Genomic DNA, 25,826 nt, shown 5'->3' on the forward strand with positions numbered 1-25,826 from the left:
CATTTTTACGAGCATTAACATCAGTAGCCCAAATTATAAACAACCCAATTTCTATCACAATAGAATTAATAAATAAATTTCTGTAATTATACCAAAAAATACTCTAGAGAAATAAAAAAATAATGAGCATGATACCAAATTGATAATTCTCATATATAAAATCTCCAGAGAAGCAATCTGTGCCCCCAAAATAACATTATTCCATTTACATGAAATATTAAGCTCATCTAAGCAAAATTAACCTGTGGTAATCAGGACAATGGTTATATTTTGGGAGTTAATGCCTCGTCAGAACAATACAAGAATCTTCTAGTGTCCTGCTCTAAGTTATATTTCTATCCACTGATGATTACACAGATACTTGACTTTGGGAAATTCTTTAAACTGCTTACCCACTTAAGATCAGTGCACTTGACAGTGTACGTGCCATTCTTGAAATACATATCTTCAAAAGAATGTTTAACAATTTTGCGTGTGGTAATCTACAGTTGAAATGCTGAATTCTATCTTTATGATTCTAAACATTAACTGACTTTAAAAAACAAGTCATAAATATCACTCACACTGTGTCCATTGTGGCTCACCTATGGATTCTGCTCATTGTCTCTTGGCATGTTGACATAGATCTATCTTGTCACATGTTTCCATAATCATCAAGGCAGGGAGAAAGATAACGTGAGGAATCATAACCTACCTCTCTAAACATTTGCATAGAAGCATTTCTGGTTTCATAATTTGGCCAAAGCATATAACAGGGACACACCTAAACTCATCAGTGGTAGAGAAATGCGATTGTACCAGGGGGCAGGGAACCATAATTTTTGGTAAATAACGCTAATGAATGCCATAGCTATTGAGGGAATTATTTTCCTCAAATATGAAAATGAACATTATAGTCCTAATTAAAATATAAGGAGATATGTAATTGTAAAAGTATCTAGCATTTTTTCTCTCTAATGAGCATATATGTGAGATTTCACATTGGGCCAAATATTAATTATGTCAATGAATTTCACTATTTATCTCAATCTTCATTAATAATTGTGTTACTGGATAATCAATATATGCGTCAAATGAAACAAATTGGCTCCAAATATTAATTTTTTTATGTTACGTGACTGTGCGTTACAAAGATAGTCCTTATATTTTAATTATTACTTCAACTTGGAAATTTTTCCACCTGATCACTATACCTATAGACTGAACAAGTGTTATCAAGACTTTCTACAAACCAAGTAAGAATATGCTGAAATCAGGACTCCAATAGGTTTCTATTTAATCATTAAGTTGTTTTTATTTTTAAAAAAATCCAATATTTCCACAGTTTAATATCTCATTTGGAGTTATACATCATTGAAAAAGTGAATAATTTATCAAAAGCCAAAATAGGTAGTCTGTATGCACACCAATGTGCCTGGTTTGTGGAAGTCTTTTGATTCACTGGATTTCTATAATAAAATGAAAACAATGTACATGGTCAATATATAATACAAGTAATTAGTTATAGGCTGTAAGTGGAGAATTTTAATAGATATCTACTGGAAGTATGCACTGTCTCCTTTGACCCGCCAGCAAATTCATAGATCGTGCTTGCTTATGCATCTAAAAGTGAATAACATCAGATAATACACACATGAAAACTCTTGGCTATCAGACAAAGCATGCTTGTTTTAGATACCTTTTAATCTTTGAGTGCCAAGAGCTCTGCACAGGTCAAAAAACACAAGTTCTCAATAGCAATATTTATATAATACTTAGATAGATTGAAAAGCTGAAAGGTACAGCTATAATTAGCTCTTTCAAGAAGAACATGAGTAGTTTTGGGAGCAATGCGTGTGAAAATCAACATAAAAAGTTTTAAGTTAGCGAAAGTTTATTTTAGAAAATAGTATTGTAAAATTCCTTTTCTTCAAATCCTTCTAACAACTGCTAAATCTGCACTACTAAAAGCATTAAAATCAATTTTAAAAGCATTACTAGAAGAATTATATTTCCCTCACATTTGGCAAAAATTGGTTAGAAAAAAAAATCCTAGTAACATCAAGTATTGTATTGATAAGGCTACAGATTAACAAGAATTCTGAAGACACTGCTAGTGGTAGAATACATTTTTGCTAATGTCTCACAGTGGACCATCTACATTAGGATGGTAAATTTAATTCCAAGAACTTTACTTCTCAAAGGACAGTAATCTTCTACCAGAGTGATTTTCTTTTTCTTTACTGTGTTAAAGACTGGGAAATTTCTTTTCAAAATTAAAATTGATGAGGAGGCTCATTTATGTAAAATGAATAAAAACACAGCCTGAAAAGACCAAAAGATGGATGAGTGGAAAAGGAGGTTGCTAAAGCCCCAAAACTCTCCCCTGAGACCCATGAAACTTTGTTGTGACGTACATGAAACTCAAGACTAAGATCAGGCTGTAAAGAGGCAAATATATCAGTAAGGGACAGTTAAAAGAAATGAAGATACTCAGCCCAGGAAACAGAGAAATGAATAGGATGACTGAGGATGAATATTTATAGAACGGGCTTTTGGGTGGGAAGGGATAATGTATTCTGTGTTGCTGCTGAGGACACAGCTAGAACTAAGGAAAGAGACTTACTAGGAAGAAGGTGTTTCCTCTGATTTGAGAAAAGTTAAGAACTACCTAGTGATGGGCATGTCCGACTAATATGGTGCTCCCTGAAAGCAGCAGGCTCACCATTATCAGAAGCATTCAGTGACTCATTGACCCTTGTCCTTATCAAGGGTGTCATGGATGGGATTCCTGCATTAGAAAAGATACTAGGAGAGAATACTCTTAGGTCCCCTCCCTCCTATGTGGGTCCATACATTGTTAATGTTAAAGGTCAAAGCTTATGAGTTCACCATAGACTGATGACAGGGACCTTATTAATACAAAACAGAAGCCAAAATACTAGGATTTCAAGGAGACCCTGTCTCTAAATAAAATATTAAAAAGGGGATATCACTCAGTGGTTAAGCACCCTGGGTTCAATCCTCAGTACCCAAACTAAATTAATAAATAAAATTACTGGGATCTATCATCCCTCAATTCACCTGCTTGCAATTTTTTTCATCCTCTCCTTTTCTTCCAAATGCAGTTGTACTTAAATGTTGTTTCTCACTGGGTCTGCTGCTCTATTTTCCATAAATCTTTTACTTTCAAGTAAGCCCAAAAGGAAAAATGCTGACAAGGGTCAAAAGATAGGAAGATCTTATCCACTAATATTGGTGACTGGTTGCAGACATCCTTAGAATTGTTAAACCCTTGGGCCTGTCAATCAGCTCTGTCTTCTCCCCATACCGTCTAGTTAAAGTGTGCGGCAGTGACATCATACTGTGTTTGAAGGAGTGCCTCACAAGCAATGGAAAAAGACAGAGTATCTTTAGAATGTTATTTGGCAGCTGGCTTAGTTAAAGATCCCTCCACCCACGCTCTACTACATTGATTAATTTTTAAAGGAATGGCTAAATGAAGTTATTAATTATTTGTATGTAGTGCATTTGCTCTCATGCACAGTGTTATATTTTAATTTACTTTTTAACGAGTAAGCCAATGTGATTTTAAAATGATTCCCCATCTGGCATGCAGGCTAATAAAGAAATCTACTAATTTATGCCATATCAAATTTAGCCTCTTTTTTTGTACTTTCTAATTACATAGTTCTCAAGAAAATCAAACTAGCAAAAAAATGTATTTAACCTCTCTGCTTTTTAGTACGTATACATAGCTATTTAGAAATGGAACATTCATTTTTGGAAGTTCTAGGAATATGAAAACTGTATATGACAATTCTATCTTCTATTATCTGACTTTATTTTAATCATGCTACGTGAAATTGGAATGACAACAAAGCAAACTGATCATCTTGCAAAGTAACTGTCATCTGAATTATCAGAGAACTCATTTATGTTCTTCATTTTAGTGGGGCATATTATGATCAATTTTTCAAAATTTTATACTGTAAATCACATAAAGTATGTATGGTAATTCTTTCTTACTTATTTACTCATTACATTTATTACTGTACCATGTGCCACATTGGATTGCTTATACATATTGCAAGCCCAAGGAGATATTAAAGTGGTTTAGTTAGCTTTGCATCACTATGACCAATAGGTCCAACAAAAACTTAGAGGAAGACAATTTTATTTTGGGGCATAGTTTCAGAAGTTCTCTCCATCATCAGCCAACTCCGTTGCGCTGGGCCAAAGATGAGGCAGAACATCATGACAGAAGGGCATGGTGGAAGAAAACTGCTCCGTTCATGGCAGCCAGGAAGCCAAACAAGAGCTCTGCTCACCAGGGACAAATTCTAAACTCCAAAAGAACACTGTCAGTGATCTATTCTTCCATCCACACTTTACCCATCTAAAGTCACCAGTTAACAGCTTTCATAATGTGATCATTTCACCTGTGAAAATTCTTGCAATTGTCTCCCACATGAGCTTTTGGGGGACACCTCATATCCAAAACATAACATAAGGTTTGAGGTGGCAAATTCTTTTGATCTCATTTGCTATGAATTTGGAATATTTCTCCTGATTCAACATGTGTGTTTTGAACCCACAGATCATTGTACACATTAACTATTATTCATGTATTCATAGGGGGCTGGGGTTGTGGCTCAGCGGCAGAGCACTTGCCTAGCATGTTCGAGGCACTGGGTTCAATCCTCTCAGCACCACATAAAGATAAATAAATAAAATAAAGATATTGTGTTCAACTACATCTAAAGAAGTATTTAAAAAAACAATACATAGGATCAACAAGAAAGGTTACATATAAAAAATCTGGATATTAATGAGTACAGGTCCATGTTTTTCCATATGAATATGAAACAGAAAAATATGATACTTACACTTCCTAGATGTCTCAAAATGAAATTATGCTGCTGCCTTTCAGATGGATTATGGATTGTCTGAAGGAGACCATGTTCTTACTGTAATAGTTGAATCGCATTGATTTAATTAGCCAGACATACAAAACTCTTATGGGAAGTGAGACCATCAGACTGGGAGAGTGGCTGCATCCAGTATTTGTGAAGCTCCACTTTGCCCTTGAGTCTCTGAGGGATGCCAGATCCAGAAAGCTTTTTTTTCTTCCTCATCACAATCTGATTTTGTTCTGAGTTTCCCTCACTCTGAAAGAACTTGTCTCTGCCTCCTGCTCAAGGGGATACTCACAATCATGGAGTTCTTCTGGTTCCTGAACACTGCCACATCCTCACCAGCAGGAGGAATGTCCTTGCTCGGTTGGGTTGTTTCTGAACAAAGCCTCACTCTCGTATTTCCAGAATCAAAGAAAGTTCACTTCCCATGTGTAATTCTGAGACTCTATCCTAATATTATTTTTACTTGGTTGGTGCTGATGCTGAATTTGATCTGAGGACCACAGTGCATTTTCCTTCACTGATCTGTCGTTACCGGATCTAAAATATATTTGGGAGTGCAATAATCTTTTACATAATGGAAAGACGATGGAATCAAGTGTCAAACAACAGCCTATCTCTTAGCTGATGACTGTCTGCGTGATTAAGTCAATTTATTTAAATCTTCTGAATCTTTGGTAAAATTAAGGTCACAGTAGTCTACCTGAGAGATGCAGCATGGAAACCGCACAAACTGATAAATGCAAAAAAAAAAGTCTTATAAATATCCCATGTCTTTTCTCATGAATATGACAAAAGTGGTTTTGTTTCATTTGGTTTTGAACTAAGCTACTCAAAATTGACACTAATTATTGGATATACCACTACACGACTATTTTACATAGGCCTGAAAATCTTAGGATGTGATCTATCTGGGATTTTCCCCCTGAAAATAAACATAAAGTATTCAAATATTTCACAAACAGATTCACACATATAGACTTGAACAATCTTTTATTATTTTACCATTATTACTATTTTTGTATAAAAGTCTTATAATGACTTCTTTTTTTTGCCTAAACTTAGCATATCTTTTTATCTAATTAACTCAATTAAATAACTAATTCTTTCCTTAAAAGCTTTCTAAATTGATAGTCTGTAGTTATTCATCTACTATCTATTCTACTCAGAAGTCAGAGACTCTGTTTTGTTCTTAGTCAACCACATAATTTAACCATATAGTTTTTAAAAATGTTTGCTGTACCTGTCAACCCAACATCTCTCGCATTCTTCATGCTTCCATCTGTGGGAGTACCCCATGTATGCAGATTGCAACAATGCGTTTTCTGAGAAATTTGTAGTAGACCTGGTGGTCAGTTAATAAATATGCAAGGAACTTGTTCCTTCAATTTCAGTCTTTTAAAATGTCTTTTCTATTTTTAATTGACAAACAACAATTGTACATATTCTGACATTCATATATATATATAAATATATATAATGATAAGATCAGGATAACTGGCATATTCATTACCTCAAACATTTATCATTTCTTTGCAATACTTGGCTCTCATGCACACTGTTATATTTTCATTTACTTGGTAAGTTAAATTTGGTAACAATTTAATTGTTGGTAACATTCAAAATGCTCTGAATGTTAAAACATTTTGAAATGTACAATTAATTGCTGCCAATCATAGTTATCCCACGGTGCTATAGAACATTAGAGGTTATTCTTCTACCCAACCACACTATCCCTTTGGTTTTATAATGAACTTATAGACTTAACCTCAGTCTATGTTACAGAAACAAAATATCACTCATGGGCCTGATAAACAACTCTGGATTTCTCAGAAGATGAGAACCTAAATCTTTTACGTGAGCTTCTTAGAAACTTTAAAATTTAAATGTCTGCTTTACTTCAAGAACTGTGACCTGATCATTTAACTGTTTGGTTAATGAAGAATTACATGAGAACAGAGGGTAAAAGAGAAGTATAGGGCTTCAAATTGATGCCTTAGAGTCACCCAACACTCACCTGTTTTTCTCCAAGATAGAATCGAAAGAACTAGAAAGCAACTGAATATCAAGGTGGGTGATTGTGGGGTAACACAAAAGTTTAATAATAGAATAATAGACATGCAGAGACTTGGAGAAACCCAGAGACTTTAGATAGTGAAAGACGGTAAAATGGAGCACCCCAGCACCAGTCACGTGGCAGCAGGTCAGAGGGTAGAGATAGAAGTGAAAGAGGAAGAATCCCAATGAATGCCACTGGCACAGCTGTGCAGCCTGAAGAAATACAGTCTAAACAGACAGTAGATGGGATCTGAATAATAAACTGATTCTGAGTATTCTCACAGTGCCATAACATGGAGCCATCTTGAGAAGGTCCGGCTTAAAGTTCTGGGAATCAAATGTCCAGGCATCTTCCCATCCCTAGATGCCCACAAAAATACTGCTGTATTGGAAACTTCCTTGATAGTCAGTTTGGCCCCAGGGTAGAGATTCTGACACTAACCCACTGAGAATTATATATGGTAGGAAATTGGACTGCAATGTGTAAGGGAATGGAAAACACTTCCCCTTTAAAACTGAAGTTCAGGGAGCCATCTACAAGAATCCAAGGGAAGGAGTAGCTCCATGTGATTTTGCATGGGATCTAAATCTTGTAACAACTGAGTTAGGAGTGATGATTGCAAGGGGTCTAACTCCCCCACTCACCCCACCCCCAGCACAGATAGTTGTAACTCCATCACCTCTCTCTGCCCTCAGAGTCCATGCTCACGGAACTATGAAATAAATCTTTGCCTGGGGAGTTCCAAATTTCACCTCTCAATCCAGGGCATCTGAGAAGTATCCCAACTGGCTCCAGTCACAAACCACCACACTGGTCACCTGGCAAGCACATCAAAGAGAAGAAAGGGTATAACCCCCAGCTTTCAAGGGCCACACAGCCTATGACATAGAAAGAACCACAAATTAGCATAGCATAGGTTGATGATTCATTCTTGCCCTCATAATCAAGCACATTGATGGAAAAGAAATCGTTACTTTTTATTAATAATTGTTGTTATTGCTTCCTTTGTTTTACTTCAAATTAAATTTATTTTTTGACTTTTTTGTTTATTCTACATTGTTTTTGCACTTTCGTTTCTGTTGGTGTGTTGATTTGGGAAAAGTCAATGAATTCAAAAGAATGAGTTATTTAAAATCTCAATGAATTCCAAGAGGATACAAATGAGCACATAAATGAATTAAGGAACACAATGCAATTGTTAATGAGAAATATAGTAAAGGAATACAAGATTTTGAAAAGAATCAAACAGGAATCTTGGAAATGAAAAGTCCAATACTTCAGATTAAGAACTCAGCTGAAAGCCTCCTAAACTAGATCAAGTTGAAGAAAGTATGTTGGACTTGAAAACAAGGTTGAGTAACATTCAGATAGTAATAAAGGGAAAAAATATGAAGGAGCAGACCACACAAATTTATGTCTGGGTCACCATTCAAAGACCAGAATTATGCTTAATTGGAATACATGAGGAAAAAGAACTACATGCTGAAGACACAGAAAATCTATTCAGTGAAATAATAAAAGAAGTTTTCTAAATCTCAGAGAAGATGTGGACATCCATATAAAGAAAGTCTTCTAAACCCCAAATAGCATCAATGGAAGAGAACCTCTTCATGACATATTATAGTTAATTGCCCAAAGTACAGAACAAAGAGAAAAAAGCTGCAAGACAGAAGCACCGAGTCATATTTAAAGGAAATCCATCAGAATAATAGCAGATTTTTCAGCAGAACTAAAGGCCAGGAGAGCATAGAATGATGTATTTCATGTGTCCTGAAAGAAGATAACTGCCAACTGAGATTACTATACTCAATAAAATTATCCCTCAGAATTGAAAAAATAAAGATCTTTCATGATAATGGAAGCATAAACCACGAGAATGCATTACTAAGCCAGCATCAGAGACGATATTTATGGGAATCCTACACCAGAAGAGGAAGAAAGATAATAACAAGCATGATCTCACTATAGGTGTAGACACACAAATGAGAAATAGGAAGGATTCAGACATTATTAATAAAGAAAATAATCAAATATTTAAAATGAGTAAGAAAGGAAGCAACAAACAGAATGTTCAAAAGAATTTTAAGAAAATCAATAAAATGACAAAAACAAGTATATACCTTTCAATAATAACCTTGAATGTAAATGGTCTTAATTCTTCATTTAAAAGATGCAGACTGGCTGATTGGATTAAAAAGCAAGACCCAACAATATGCTGCATGCAATAAATTTACCTGACCAGCAAAGACATATGCAGACTGAAAGTGAATGGATGGAAAATTATATTCTATGTAAATGGACCCTGAAAGCAAGCTGGAGTAATTATGCTCATATCTGACAAAACAGACTTCAAGCCAAAACCATCCTGAAGCATCAAAAACTCTTACTTACATAATGATAAATGGAATAATCCATCAAGAAGATATGATTATAAATAAATAGGCACTAAATATCAGAGCACCAACTTTTATAAAACAAACATTACTGAACATAAAGGAAGAGATAGGCCCTAATACAATAATGGTGGGTAACATCAATACCCCACTCTCACTGACCCCTCTCACTGACCCCCTCTAGACTCCCCCCCCAAAATTAACAAAGAAACATCAGAGTAAAATTAGACTATAGATTAGGAATTAGTAGACACCTAAAGAACACTTCATCATGCCACTCCAAACACAATATGTCTTTTCATCAGCACATGGAACTTTCTCTAAAATACATCATCACATGTTATGCCATCGAGTAATTCTTGGGAAATTCAAATTTGAATATGAAGCACTTTGTCTCATGCTCTTCCTCCCTATTCTGTTCTTAGTTGCTGTCCTTATATCAAAGATGACATTTGGCATTTGTTTTTTAGGGATTGGCTAGCTTCACTTAGCATAATCTGCTCTAGTGCCATCCATTTCCCTGCAAATTCCATGATTTTGTCATTTTTTTAGTGCAGAGTAATACTCCATTGTGTATAAATGCCACATTTTTTTATCCATTCATCTATTGAAGGGCATCTAGGTTGGTTCCACAGTCTAGCTATTGTGAATTGTGCTGCTATGAACATCAATGTAGCAGTATCCCTATAGTACGCTCTTTCAAGGTCTTCAGGGAATAGTCCGAGAAGGGCAATAGCTGGGTCAAATGCTGGTTCCATTCCCAGCTTTCCCAGGAATCTCCATACTGCTTTCCAAATTGGCCCCACCAATTTGCAGTCCCACCAGCAATGTACAAGTGTACCCTTTTCCCCACATCCTCGCCAGCACTTGTTGTTGTTTGACTTCATAATGGCTGCCAATCTCACTGGAGTGAGATGGTATCTTAGGGTGGTTTTGATTTGCATTTCTCTGATTGCTAGAGATGGTGAGCATTTTTTCATGTACTTGTTGATTGATTGTATATCCTCCTCTGAGAAGTGCCTGTTCAGGTCCTTGGCCCATTTGTTGATTGGGATATTTGTTATCTTATTGTTTAATTTTTTGAGTTCTTTGTATACTGTGGATATTAGGGCTCTATCTGAGGTGTGAGGAGTAAAAATTTGTTCCCATGATGTAGACTCCCTATTTACTTCTCTTATTGTTTCTCTTGCTGAGAAAAACCTTTTTAGTTTGAGTAAGTCCCATTTGTTGATTCTAGTTATTAACTCTTGTGCTATGGGTGTCCTATTAAGGAATTTGGAGCCCGACCCCACAATATGTAGATCGGAGCCGAGAGCATGAGAAGAAGATCACCATTAAACAGGGTCGAGAGGGGGAAGGGAAAGAGAGAGAGAAGGGAAATTGCATGGTAAATGAAGGAGACACTCACTGTTATACAAAATTACATATAAGAGGAAGTGAGGGGAAAGGGGAAAAAAAACAAGAGAGAGAAATGAATTACAGTAGATGGGGTAGAGAGAGAAGATGGGAGGAGAGGGGAGGGGAGGGGAGGGGGATAGTAGAGGATAGGAAAGGCAGGAGAATACAACAGACACCAGTATGGCAGTATGTAAAAAAGTGAATGTGGAACTGATGTGAATCTGCAATATGTATACAGGATAAAAATGGGAGTTCATAATCTGATTGAATCAAATGTATGAAATATGATATGTCAAGAGCTTTGTAATGTTTTGAACAACTAATAATAAAAAAAAAAGAAAAAAAAAAGAATATGAAGCACTTTGAAATTACTTCACTCAGAACTTGCTTCCTGACCTGTGAAGGGACTGTATTTTGTTAAAGCCACAAAACCTAAAGCACTGAACTGGAACCCAGGAGACTTGGAGCTGAATCTTGCTCTTTCACTCACAGCTGGGGAATTCAATGCTGTGTTTCAGTATCATCATCTATGTGACAATGGGCAAATCACTTGACCTCTGTTATGCCCTAATTTCCTCACCCGGAAAAGACAGTAATAAAAGTGTTGACATCTTAGTATTATTGGAAAGAGTTAAAAGAGATTATGATTATAAATAGTTTAGAACAATACTCAGCACATACTAAGAATGTGTCTTGTTGTAATTCCTATATTATCTCCCTTTACAAAGCTATACTGAGAACCAAATGACATAATGAAATTTTATTTATTTTTTAACCACTATGTAGCAAATTACCACCAATTTAGCAGCTTAAAACAACACCTGTTTATTTTCTCTTGGTTTCTATATGTCAGGAAATCTAGGCATGGCTTAGCTGGATTCTCTGCTCAGGGATTCAAAGGGCTGACATCATGTTATCTGAGTTGTGTGTGTGTGTGTGTGTGTGTGTGTGTGTGTGTGTTTTCTTTCCTAGACCTTAGATTCTTTTCCCAGCCCCATGTGGCTGTTGGAAGAATTCGTGTCTTTGCAGGACTAACTAGGTGTCAGCCTGGTATTCCTCTCAGCAATAAGAGGCCACCTGCTGTTCCTTGCATGTGGTCCTGTCCATCATATGTCAGTCACTCTCTTCTTACTGACTTCCAGTATCTTTTCACCAGATGAAGAAAACTTCCTTCTTCTGGAGAGCTTGCCTGATCTGTTCACCGAGGATAATTTCCCAGTTTGTCACAAAATATAACCCGATCACAGAATGATACCTCATCATGTTCACAGGGGAATTTTGAGACCAAATGAGGACCAGGTCATTGACAGTTGTTCAGAATTCTCCCTTCCACAAATGTGAACATGACGTGAAAATTAAAAGTAACATACAAATATAAAATGAGCATTTTCATGAGTAATTCTTACTGTTGTCATCATCATGATATGAACAAATTCTATCTCATACAACATGTTCTTATTTTCAGTGGTTTAAGTTAGATGTAAAAATTATCTCAATCCATCTGATTATTATGCAGCTCAGAGCTTAATATTTGTTTTATAACTCCTCAAATTCCTGTGATCATTGGCTGAGATATTTATTTCCCGCATATCCTGCTCTGGTCCTTGACTAACAAACCATGGCATTCTCCCAAAATAAAGTTCCTTGGAGAAATTTCTTTCTGTAATTGTCACCATTCCACAAAACGATCAACAATTACCACCCTTTCATGTGTACCAATACAGAAATTTCCTGAGGTCTGCTTTTACTTGATCTTAAAACCAACTAAGGAAAATACCTCAATGATACTAACCAGGAAGTAAGAAGACAGTCTTAGAGATGCTTATTCATAAGCAACAGGAGGGAGCTCAAAGGACTCACTTAGTTATGGATTTGTCATTTAACCAGCACTCACGAGGACCTCATGTATTCTAAAAAATCTCAATAAAGTAATAAAAGAGTCTGTATGGAAAAGTTGAAATGCTTACATAAAGTGTTTATATTTTTTAAAAGAGTGGGAAAATATAATCTCTAAATCCAAACAAGAAGTTTCTGATATTTTGTTAATAGGAGTGCCTTCAGGACAGGAATGAATTCCATATTCTCACAGAGATTAGTAAAACTTTAATACATGGAATTGGGTAGTATTGCACAAATTATATCTGTGTTCAAATAATTTCTTATTTTGTTGGTGACATGATCTTGGATGAGTGACTCTTCCTCAGTGGGACTTAGTTTCTGCCTCTTTAACACGGGATGTTTGAGGATTAAGTGAAATACCCCATGCTAAGCTCTTAGAACAATGTCTTTACACAGTGAGTTTTTAGCAAATTATGATCTTTGTTCTTATTGCTTTGATCATTTATTTCAATCGTCATACCACATGACTCCAAGTTTGGAATGTAGTAAATGCTCAGAAAATATTACTTTCTTCACTCTCCTTAAACATGTTTGTTGAGTTGAACTGGATCCATCAATGAGGGTGTTTTGAACATTAGTCATTAACAGGTTAAAGAGGTTATTGTTTAATTTTAATTTTATATGTTTTTTTTCTTCCTCTTTTCCTCCCTGGTTGCCTGCCTGACTTCCTTTCCTCCTTCCTTGCTTCTTTCTTTGTCTTTCTCCTTCCTTTTATTTTATTTTATTCTCCCCTCCCCATCTTTCTTTTCTTTCTCTCTCTTTTTTTTCCCCAAGCAGATATTATTTTAAATTTCCGAACAACTTATGTCAGCAAATCTGGCCAAGTTATTTTCGAAGCAAGATCAATTTGCATCCACTACGTCACAACCTGGTTCATCATTGATTTAATTGCTGCCCTGCCCTTCGATCTCCTGTACGCTTTCAACGTCACAGTGGTGAGTCAAGAGCTTGATTCCACACAGCGTTTAAGCTTGCTTTCACTCCTGTACTTACTTCTTCACACGTTCAGGTTTAAAATGTTTATAGCAAATTTGTGTTTCCCGGGATTTGTGCCCTCAATAAAACTGCCAGGGTACCCAATACCATGCAGGTTACATTCTCCACTTGAGGAAGTTACTTCCTTGGAAATCTGTATTACCTGTTTTTATTCATACAAATACCCAGAACCCAGAATATTTGAAAAATTATCATAAATATGGACTCAATAAACAAATCCTTTGATAAGGAAACCATCTGTAGGGATATAACCACTACTTTATATTATCTAAAGAGATATTTTCTTCCAAAAATTTGGTGGAAAGTTTGAAGAATTCTTTCCCCTTTTATGATCTTTAACTCCCTATGATTTCATTTTTCCTTGGCAAAACCAATGCAAGACCAATTAATATAGAGAGAGGAATGTTGATATTAAAAAATTAAATTATTTCAGTCATTTCTTAGAAATTCTTATAAAAATGTTGGATGGAGTAGAAATCTGAATGACACAATGATTGACAAAAAAAAGTTGAGAATTTTCTTGAATTTGTATTAATACTCATAAATTTTCCTCTTTCTTCCTCTAACCCCCTTATCCTTATATCTCCTTACAAGAAGGTATGCCCACATACAATAGTAGCTACTTCTACTGTTTGATGATGGATATCCTTAAAACTTTCAAACACTTCTTTATAAACGGAGAGACTTTTAAGGAGGTCATTTTGAATCATAAGTGCAGTTTTCTGCTCAACAACTTCAGCATGTAAAAATTTTCTTTAACATTGTTCAAAGTAAATAAATCTCCCAGTCATTTAACTGTCTTTCATAGAAAACATATCCTTCATTAAAAATTTAAAGGTATAGCTTTCAAAATGAAACAAAGGGATGGATGTTTCAAATATAGTCATTACTGACTTCAAAATGAATGTGAAACTGTAATCCTATTTAGCATACTTTTTTTTTCCTTTTTAAATTGCCTGTACAATATTGTTTTTACTCCCTTCTTTTTTCCCAAGTTGGAAGGTTGAGAGTGTCGACATGGTTAAAAGGTTTATAACATAACTGAAAGGAAAGTTGGCAGGAGAAATCTTGTGTATTAATATCAATCAGTGCTACATCAAATTGTTATCTGGGCTTTTTAAAGTGCTTTTGAAGATTGAATTTGACTAGATAAGTGTACTATAATGAAAGTGTAATGACTTAAAACAGGCTTTTGGAAAGCTGCAAAAGAAGTATATAATTCACAAAATGTTTAAAAAAAAAAAAACCTTTCTGAATTCTCCTGGCAAATTGTTAAGTAAATGTTATTTAATAGAATTCTGTTTTAAATTATTTTGCTGCTTTGCTACTAAAAACTAATAAATTTTTCATGTTCCATTTTTATTTGGGTACTGCAGAAATAGGAAAATCTTAAATGTGTGCATATGGTATGCAATTATTCATAAATTATTAAGAATTTATAGAATAGAATGTATAGCATGTGTTTTTATATAATTAACATACACATTACTTAAACTAACATGGATAAAGGATTTCTACAAGTCAAATTCTCATATTTTGATGAATGTTAAATACTTCACTTTCGCTGGGCTTTTCACTGTACTTAGCTCCCTTTTTTATTAGAGCATTATAATTATACAGACTAATTGGGTTCATTTTGACAAATCATACATGCAAGGAATTTGATTTTGATTTTCATCCCCCACTTTCCTCCCCTCTGCCCTCCCTCTATTTTTCCTCCTCAACACTACTCAGCTTCCTTTCTTCTACTTACGCATGAAGGTGAAATTCCCTTGGATACCTTTATATGTGAATATAATATGATTTTGTTAAATTCATTCCATATTTCTTCCCCTCTCCCTTCCTTTCTCCCTTTCATTCTCCTACATCTATTCCACTGGTCTTGCCTATATCTTTATGAAACCTGATCGCTTCCACACACTGCTTTCTTTCCCTTTTTTGGTTCTAATTTCCACACATGAAAGAAAACATTCGATTCTTGATTTTCTGAGTTTGGGATATTTTCACTTAGCATGATTTTCCCCATTTCCATTCATTACCAGCAAATGCCATTATTTCATTGTTCTTTATGGCTGAGTAAAACTCCGTTGTGTATCTATATAACATATTTTCTTGATCCATTTATTTATTGGCAGGCACCTGAGTTACTTTCATCATTTGGTTATTGTGGATTGTGTTGCTATAAACATTGAAGTGGCTGTATTACTATTACTATAGTATACTGATTTTAGATATTTTGGATTACACCAAGGAGTGGGATAGCTGGGTCATATGCTGGTTCCATTCCTTGGGTTTTTTTTTTTTTTTTTGGATACTTTCCTTTTTAAAAAAAAATTTCTTTCATACATGTCAATAGTAGAATGCATTACATTCATAATTATCCATTCACGGCATAATTTTTTATAACTCTGCATATAAAGTATGTTCATGCCAAATTATGCCATTATACATGAGCTCTCTTGCTGATTTTTTTTTTTTTGCATTTACAATTCTTAATACACCTTTATACCACAATATCTCTGTTTGTATATAAGGTATGTTGACACCAAATTCACATTTTCACACATGTATTTTGTATAATGATGAGGATCTCCTTCCACCATCCATGCTATTCCCCTTCTCCCTCTCTCTCCCTCTAACCCCTCTTTGCTTTCTAGAGGTAATCTTCCTCCCATGCTCTCCCTCCCTACCCCACTTGGAGAGGGGAGGGGGATAAAGACCGGGACCATTCCTTGTTTTTTAAGGGATCTTCATACTGCTTTCCAGAGTGATTGCATCAGCCTGCAGTCCCACTAACAATGTACCTTTTCTCCCACATCCCCACCAGCATTTATTATTATTCATGTTCTTGAAACTTGCCATTCTGAATGGAGTGAGATGAAATTTTAGTGTTGTTTTGATTTGCATTTCCCTAATTGCTAAAGATGTTGAAATTTTTTAATATATATTTTTTGGCCATTTGTGTTTCTTCTTTTGAAAATTTTGTTAATGTTTTTGCCATTTATTGCTTGGGCTATTTGTTATTTTGGAGTTGAGTTTTTTATTTCTTTTTATATTCTGGATATTAATCCTTTGTCAGGAATTGCTGGCAAACATTTTCTCCCATTCCATAAGCTCTCTCTTCATTCTCTTATTCATTTCCTTTGCTGCACAGAGGCCTTTCAGTTTGATGGCATACCACTTACTATTCTTGGTTTTATTTCTTGAAGTTCAGGTATGTTGCTGAGGAAGTCAGTAGCTGCACCTATGTGATGGAGTATTGACCTTATGTTTTCTTCAAGCTGGTGCAAGTTTACTCATCTAATTCCTAGGTCTTTGATCCATTTTGATTTGAGTTTTATGCAGGGTAAAAGATAGGGATCTAAATTCATTCTTCTACGTATAGATATTCTATTTGCCCAGCACCATTTGTTTAAAAGGTTACCTTTTCTCCAATATTTATATCTGGCACATTTGTAAGAATGTGGGTCTCTGTCTTTTCTATTTCATTGGTCTGCATCTATTTTGATGCCAATACCATGCTATTTTTGTTATTATAGCTCTGTAGTATATTTGATGATACCTACTCCCTTGTTTTTCTTTTTCAGAATTGACTATACTGGGTCTCTTTTTTCCCAAATAAATTCAAGGACTGATTTTTCTAATTCTGTGAATAATGTCATTGGTATTTTGATAGGGTTTGCATTGACTGTCTATATTGCTTTTGGTACTATGGATATTTTGACCATATTAATTCTGCCTGTCTATCCATTTTCTAAAGCCCTCTTCAATTATTTTCTTCAGTCTTCTTTAGTTTTTATTGTAGAGATCTTTTATCTCCTTGGTTAGATTAATTCCAAGGTTTTTGTCTGTTTGTTTTTGGTTTTGTTTGAGGTTATTGTAAATGGGATGGTTTTACTGATTTCTTTCTCAGCTGAATTGCTGATGGATTATAGAAAAGTTATTGATTTATGGATGTTGATCTTGTATACTGCTACTTCGTTAAATTCATTTTATCAGCTCTAGAAGTCTTCTGATGGAATTGTTTGGGGTCTCCTCACTATAGAATCATGCCATCAGCAAAGAGTGATAGTTTGACTTCTTCTTTTCCAATTAGTATTCCTTTAATTTCTTGGCTTTTTTCATCACCATGTCCTGTGAACCTAGCATGACTGCTTTATGAAGAATGCAAAGTGTAGATCAACATCTGTGTCAGTAAGAAAGATAAAGAGGAAAGAATAAATCCTCCTTATCAATGATTCTTTTCTGCTTTCCACAAGTCTGGACCTATGATCATTTAAAAAACTGATACATAAGTTTCTTAGCCTCTTCTAATAGATTATGATGAATTCTTTTATTTGAACAGAAAAGTTTGCTCAAGGTATTACATTTTTTTCCCAAGAAAACATGTTGTGAGACATGTTATGAATTATGTTGTTATACTGCAAAGACTTATAAAAAGAAAAAAAACAAATAACCATCCAAAAAAATGTGTCTTCCATTAAAAATATTCAGTTAGTGCATCTCCATAGATGTCAATCAAAATGCATTGCTACCATCAAAAAAATGTCTTATATGCTTTGGCTTTGGCTCTGCCCCTAATTTCTCATGGCAATTGCTTAAATACAGCTCACACATTTATTTATTGAAACTTACTGTGTTTATGTCACCATAAAAGGCAGTATGAGAGATAAAATTATGAACTAGATGTGGAAAAGGTATGAATCCCAGTTTTATCACTTGTCATTGGAGTGCCTTCCTTGGTGAAGTTAACATCAAATTAGGACTAAAATGAAGTATTAACAAGTCCTACATTGTTTGAGCAACCTAAAAAAGTAGCATTTTATCAAATGCTTTGCTAAATGTCTAACATCTAGAAAGACCTCAATACATGTTAGTTGGCCTCCACCCCCTACTCTTTCTTTCCTTTCACCTTTCCCTTACCCCCAATTGACAGTAAGAAGGTGTCATACACACTTGATAAAAGAGAAATTGCTATTTATAAGGTGTTTTGAGGTATGCAGCTGTCTACAAGTGACTTATAATTCTCATTGACAAATTCAGAATATCACTCAAAAGTAATGAATTTTTTTCAGATTACATATTTACATTTAAATTAATTATATCTGTTTCTGTCATTCATCAAAAAACCAAAATTCACATTTATAGCCAGTTGTTGACTCTTACAGGAGCAAGTAAAATTGTTTTTTAAATGTACCAGCAAAATAACCAAGCTGCCTCATCTGAACACCCAAGCTCATGTCCTTTGTCTTTGCAAATAACTATTGTTCTCATGAAAGGGGAGCACCACTTTCTTCCCTTAAGCATTCCCTTTCTGGTCAGAGAAAATGAGGAGACTGTGTCAGTGTCATGTGTTTAGATGATTTCCTTCCTGGACTTCTGTTCTAGGTTTCATTTCACCTATGAAAAATGGTCCACATCTGTATCTGCCTATCAAATAAACTCTACACCAGCAATGCCCAAGTGACAAAGTTGAAATCGAAAAATCTTAGCATGTGACTACCTATCTTTCTACCAGCTTGAAAAATGACAGATGAGAACCTGGCTGTAATATAGGGAGAAAGTAAACTTTAGCACAGAAGAATAACAATTCATAAAAATGACTATGGAACATGAACATAAAACTATGATGCACCAATTAAAAAAAATTTAATGACCGTAGAATTGAATCATGATTATATTTAACTTCAAGAACTTTCCAGCATGGCTGTAAATTAAAGTAAATGTCATGGCATGAATTTAATCCATGGGCCAAGTTGTGCTGCTCTGTCTTCTACCCAGGTGTCTCTCGTGCATCTCTTAAAGACTGTGCGGCTGCTGCGTCTTTTGCGTCTCCTGCAGAAGCTGGACCGTTACTCCCAACATAGCACAATCGTCCTGACTCTGCTCATGTCCATGTTTGCGCTCCTTGCCCACTGGATGGCATGTATCTGGTATGTCATTGGAAAAATGGAGAGGGAAGACAACAGCCTTCTGAAGTGGGAAGTTGGTAAGGGCTTACATTTGTCACATTTTCCATTTTTAAGTTGAAAATGAAGGTTCTCTAGAATTTTGGAGGAGGTGAAAGATGAGTTTATACATATATTTTTTTCTTACTGCCAATTTGTTTCTCTCTTTGTCGCTCTCTATTATTCGTAATACAAGTGATTCCTTTCAAAAATATTTTCTGGAACAAACTTGTGGGTTTTTTTTTTCCAAAAGTTAACTGGTTAAACTTTATAGTTAAAGTAACTTTAAAAGATCAGAACAGCGATAAAAGTGTTCAGATAAATAATGTGTGATTTTTATCTTGATGTGTTCCAGTGCGGAGTTAGGAACAGTAAATCACTGGGCAACTGGTCTATGGCTGATCTCTGCAATTCTTTAAATCATAATAATCACTTATATATGAGGTTCTGTGTCAATAGAAAGATAACCCTTAAATTAATGGAGAGATACTCCCTTTAAAAAGAGAGAACTCTTATCAATGGTATACTCTATCCCATTTAGCACTCTTTGAGAATCTGTGCTTGTAGAGAGGATTAGTTATTTACAAATGTCACTTATAAAAATTTTGTATTCCCATAATACTTGAAATTTTATGGAGGATTCTCCAAGCGTTACGTAATTCTGCATAAATGAATCTGAAACACTAAGCACATGGACACATTTTTAAATTTGTGGTAACCACAGGAAATTTATAGAAAATAAAAATTCATAAGACCATAACCTTCCATCCTAAAATATCTACATTCTTCTCACAGTCATACCCTTTAAAGAACTGTCCCTATGTAGGAATTGTTTTTCTTAATCTGACATTTAATCAAAAGAATCTGTTTCCTACTTGACTGGAAGATCCTGCCCCTCATCATCTCCACCAAAAATCAATCTTGAACTTTTGAAAGAAACTCAGACCTTTTCACAGGGATGAAGTCCCAGGGGACTCCCAAGAAAGAAAAGTGCCCTAACTTTTCCTGCCAGCACTTACTTGGCAGGATGCATTTGGAACATCCCCTGTGTTGACTCCTAAATGCCACTCTCTCACCATAGGACATACACAAAGCCTTCAAAGGGCATCACTGAAGAATGAGCTAGAGCTTTCAAGGAAGCAGCTTCAAGAAAGTGAATCTCCTGCTCAGCTTCTTAAACAAAATGTTCCTACACATTCCAACTTTATTTCTAAATTGCACAAAGCAACTGATAGGTTCTGATCATTTTCTCCTCAGAATGTTTTTTTTTTTTTTTTAATTTTCCTTGTCAAAGTGTGTTTTCTATGCCTTGCCGTGGATCTCAATTCTCAGAAACCAAGGAAAGGGGTACATGAAGCAGCTGAGTGAAAACAAAAACATCCTAAATCAAATGGGACCCAATGAGAGGAGAGAGTTGGTTAAAAAGAGTATCGAGTCCTGCATTGTAATTTGATTAAAGCGTTTGCCTTCATCATATACTGTAGCCTTGTCCTCATGGTATTCAGTGAATTACAGCATTAGCTCTCTGCCCTCTGTTTGGAGTCCATATTAACATTCTGACTTGTGGTCACCACCTGATTCCTTTTTAGATGTGACCTAATTTCCTTCAGGCCCCAGACCTATACATTCGTATTAATTTGTAAGGCTTGTCTAGTCTGAGAGTCTCCAGATGGGGAAGTTTAGCTTATTCACGCTCTCAAATTTAGTTACATGAGGAAAGCTTTTAGTTTCATTTCCAACATGTCCATCCTGCCACAGATGTACAGTATAGCTGTTTTTCTTCCCACAAACATGCAGAGGTATTTATTTTTTCAAGAAAAAAAAATGAACCAATAACCTAAACTGCCTCTGTGTTACCCACTTCCTTGGGCCTGGTATTATGGTTTAATGTGATGAATGAGAAGTTGTAAGCTGCAACTCCAGATAGCATTGGCATGATGCGATGAGGGGAAGAGCATTGGGCTGGGGGCAATGGACCTCTCCTGTCATCATGGCTCTAACACTAACCAACTCTTAGATTTCAATCATTTTGTTCACCAGTCTGTGCCTCAATTTCCCCATGTACAACAAGAGAAAGCTCACCACATAACTAGAAAGTCTGTTTTAAGGTTCCATAAGTTATGACTCTGACATAGAAAAACAAACTTGATATTATTTGCTTCATATATGTGTATGTGTACATGTATATATGAATGATAATAATATATGTATTAACTTATTATATTTCTGTATCTACATAAGCCATCCATTGCAGCCATCCAATATCCGTAGGAAGGTACATCCATAAGTATATCCTAAGACTATAGCATGTCAGGAACTGACACATTCTATTCAGTTACCATAAGAATAATTGAACTTTTATCTTTAGAGAGATTTCCTGGTCCAAATAACTCTCGGGATATGATTAAGAAAGCAGTGTGCTTATTATGTCTGTAAATATTGTATTTATTGACTTGGACAAGGACTGTGCCTTCCTATAAAAATTATTCACATCATTTGTTCACTGAAAACATTTTCCAGCCAAGATTTGTATACAAATTAAATAATTATGACCTTCCCTGTCTAGTTTTATAATGAAGTGGTTGAAAGCCTAGGTAGATTTAGTTCTTACTATGTAATTTCTTCACTGGTGATGAATTTCATCTTTTTTGGTCCAATTACTATTAATCAAAATATTCATCACACAAATAAAATCCACTTAGAGAATACATTGTTCTCTGTCTTTGTGGCTAATATATAGAATCGATTCATCTTGCTGGAGGTAAAATTCCTTTCTAATCATTGTTAATTGCCCTGAAATGATTTTGTTCTTTTGTTCTTGGCGGGCCCTCTAATTACAGGTACAGAGTGTTTTAGTATTTTATAGCAGATGAAATCAGTGTTAATCTTTAAAAGATGTTCAGGATCATGTCTTAAAGTATCTATTATTGGAAGGAAAATATCGTATTTGTAAACTTTTGCTCTATATCAGAAGCTGGTTATAAAGTGATTGGCCTGCTGTTGCCTTTTACTTCATTTTTTATGTATTTTGATATTATAATTTAAGAAAATTTGAGGGTTGGATTATTGTTTTATGTAATTTTAGATCTAGGAGGACCCGAGGCCAGCTCTTTGACTTGATGAGGAGAAATTTGACTGTAGGTTGTACAAGTTCCGTGATGGCAAGGGTTGGTTTATTGTGTCCACTGCTGTTTCTCCACTGTGGGGTACAGCTCCAGGCACATGGCAAGTATACCCACAAAAATGTTGAGTGAATCAATGTTCAACGGCATTCAATTACTAAATGAGAGTCATGGCACAAGGACCTAGATTCTCTTACTTTTTCTCTAGAAATCTAATCATCTTGAATATTATGAAGTTATAGAAAATGGCTATTGAGCAAACTCTTTCTGGCTAGGAAAATTGAGAAGATTTAAGAACAGAGTGATTACTTAAAATTTGGTTTTCTTTTGAAAATATTTATTTGTGCCCATTATATGCTTGGCTCTGTGCTAGGCACTGGAGATACCAAGTAGTCTATTTAACCAAATAGCATATTTATATCATGCAGCTTAAAGTCTAATGGGGAAAACCAAAGATTCAAAGAGTGTATTACAGTGATACGGTCCATAAGAGGAATATGTGGAGAGAGGTGACAACTGATGCTAACTATATTAGCATAGACTTTTCAGGGATAGCCTGAGTTTTAAAGGATGAGTAGGTCTTGTTTGTACAGATGAGGAGAAAAGGGCATTTGTGATGACAGCAGGGAAATGTCTGTATTAAACAGTTCTCTAGAACTGGCATGGGTGGAAATAAGGTGATGAGTTCAAAGAGATGGATAAGCAAGCAGGCACCAAATCCTTAAAGATTGTGCCAAGCTTTAGAGCTTGTACTTCATTCTAAGCCACAGTGAGACATGAAGTCCTCTTACAAGCAGAAATCCTTCAAATCTAGAACACCAAAACTAGGGAGATGGTTCACTGTGCTCCATCTTCAATATCTGTAAAATGACAGTATAATAGTGCCAACCTCTTTGGGGTTGCCAATATTAAATTATACAACATGTATGAAGCATTTGGCATTGTACTTGGTACCTTGTAACTGCTTAATAAATATCAGCCATCACAACTATCATAATTTTATTATAACAATTATTTCTAATGAGAGAAATTAGCATGAGCTAATATAGGACGGTGACTTAGAACTTGCTTAAAACATGTTGCCTTGTGGGTTTAGTTGTAGTGCCAGAGTGCATATTATGTACTTTTTCATGTTTTCTAAAACTTTGTATTTGATAAGCAATCTGCAAAAAAAATAAGTAATTTTTACATAGCTTCACAATTGCACACTTATAGGAGATTTCTTTTTCAAGGCCAATGCAAGAGACAGGCCCCACATCCATCTTATAGGCTTGTTGGGGTTCATCAAATTTTTATGGAAGTTGGATATAGTGCTTCAAGGGTAAGATTTAACACCATATTAGAGACATATCACCATTGAATCTGAGAGTTCTTTTTAAATTTAATTTTCATTTGACTGCAGAGGAGTGTTTTGAATGAATTAATTTAAGGGGGGCTTGTTTGTTTTCAACAAGAAGACTTAAATGAAATTATACATGTGTACAAAGGACTGGAATATAGCTGAGTGGTGTGTCACTTTCCTAGCTTGCTCAAAGCCCTGGGTTCTATCCCTGTTACTATCAAAAAAAGAAAAAAGTGTAAGAAGATCTCAAATGTTTCCTTATATGTATCCGCATAGATACTTTTAATTATTATCATTTGTACAGTTCACTGAATGACATTGGGTTGGTCTTTGAAAAGTTCCATTAGGATTCTAATGGAACTTAACTTGAAAAATTCAGATTTGAATATTGCAACCAGTAATTTATTAGGCATTTTGGCCAATATGAACTCAGTATGTGGCTTTCCATAGAATAACTTTAGCTTCTACATCTGTGAAATGGATGTGGTAGCACAGACCCATGCAGGTACTGCCCTTACATAGTGTCTCATGGACAGGATGTTCTTGCCACTGGTGACTACCTTCTGACCACTACTGCACACTACCTCTGCTCCTACCGACTATTGAGGACATTTTCAAACTCCAACCACCTGCTCAAACTTATGTCAGTGAGCAATGTAGAAATAAAATAGAATACTATTAAAGTCTTATGAAGAGGTGGTATTTCTATCAGTCATTTTTCTTGATTGCAATAAGAAACAAAAGGAGAATTCATTAACAGGACCTGCAGACTTAGGATTCGGTTATAGAACAAGTCTCAGGAAAAGAGCTGTAGGCAGATCTAGTGCAAGAAGGTCAGTTGCTAACATTTTCCAAGAACGGCCTGAACACCTTTAGATCTTTGTAGATCCTATGAAGGAACACTAACCTCCCCTTCACTTCTGACTCACAGTCCCTGAAGGGACAATGCAATTGACCAAACTTAAGTCACAAGCTTAAGTTCATGACCATGTGCGGTGTGAAGCTCCTCTCCAAATAGGAGATTAGCCAACCAACCAAAAAGACAAAAATGCCAATATCTATGATAACGTCTTTACCCTTACACAAAAAATGCTGGCTGGGAGTATAACTGGGGGCAGAGCACTTGCCTAGCACGCACAAAGCCCTGGTTGAGAATCTCTAGCATCACAAAAAGGATAAAAAAAATTAAAACTAGAGTAAAGTTCATAAAACACTTACTAAAAATACTACTATGAATCATGGTGTCCTTCAGAGACATCAGGCCAAATGGAATTAGCTGAAATAAAGGGAAGCAGTCTTGTCGACTACATCTTGCTCACTCTAGCACAGTCTATTCCTTATGTAAGCATTGCTGAGTATTTCCTCAGATATACTGTATCTTTGTCAATAGCTCTATTTTGCACTAAAATGTTACCTTACATTCTTTTTCAAAACTAACTCTGTTTTTAAGGCCATGACACACTAAACTTTAAAATAAATGATCTACTTCAAAAGTTAGATGCTGGTAATTGAATGAAGCCCTTTTTTTCTCTTAATTCTTAGGTTGGAGTAGACTTATACATTGTAGATTTCTAAAAGTCCATCTATACCAATGAACAAACAACAACCAACAAAGGTTAAGAACCTAGAATGTTAAAAAAAAAAAAAGGATTAAGTCAGACAGCATTTTAAAATTTTCATTTATTGAAAATGTTATCCCTAAATCTTCGGATCCTCCTTGGTTCATAAAAGTTGATTGATATGAAAAACTCTGTAGTATTTATAAGACTCA

At 35.3% G+C, this 25,826-nt stretch overlaps 1 protein-coding gene across 1 annotated transcript in view; it reads left to right on the top strand.

Moving 5' to 3' along the window:
- Kcnh8 (potassium voltage-gated channel subfamily H member 8) overlaps positions 1–25,826 on the top strand; it is a 334,315-nt gene that overhangs the window by 205,492 nt on the left and 102,997 nt on the right. Inside the window, exons 6-7 of the mRNA XM_026395926.2 lie at positions 13,425–13,582; positions 19,425–19,632. Of these exons, the coding sequence (XP_026251711.1) occupies positions 13,425–13,582; positions 19,425–19,632 (366 nt within the window). The remainder of the gene's footprint in view (positions 1–13,424; positions 13,583–19,424; positions 19,633–25,826) is intronic.

Source organism: Urocitellus parryii, chromosome 3 (genome assembly GCF_045843805.1).
Source record: "Urocitellus parryii isolate mUroPar1 chromosome 3, mUroPar1.hap1, whole genome shotgun sequence".
Lineage (NCBI taxonomy): Eukaryota > Metazoa > Chordata > Mammalia > Rodentia > Sciuridae > Urocitellus > Urocitellus parryii.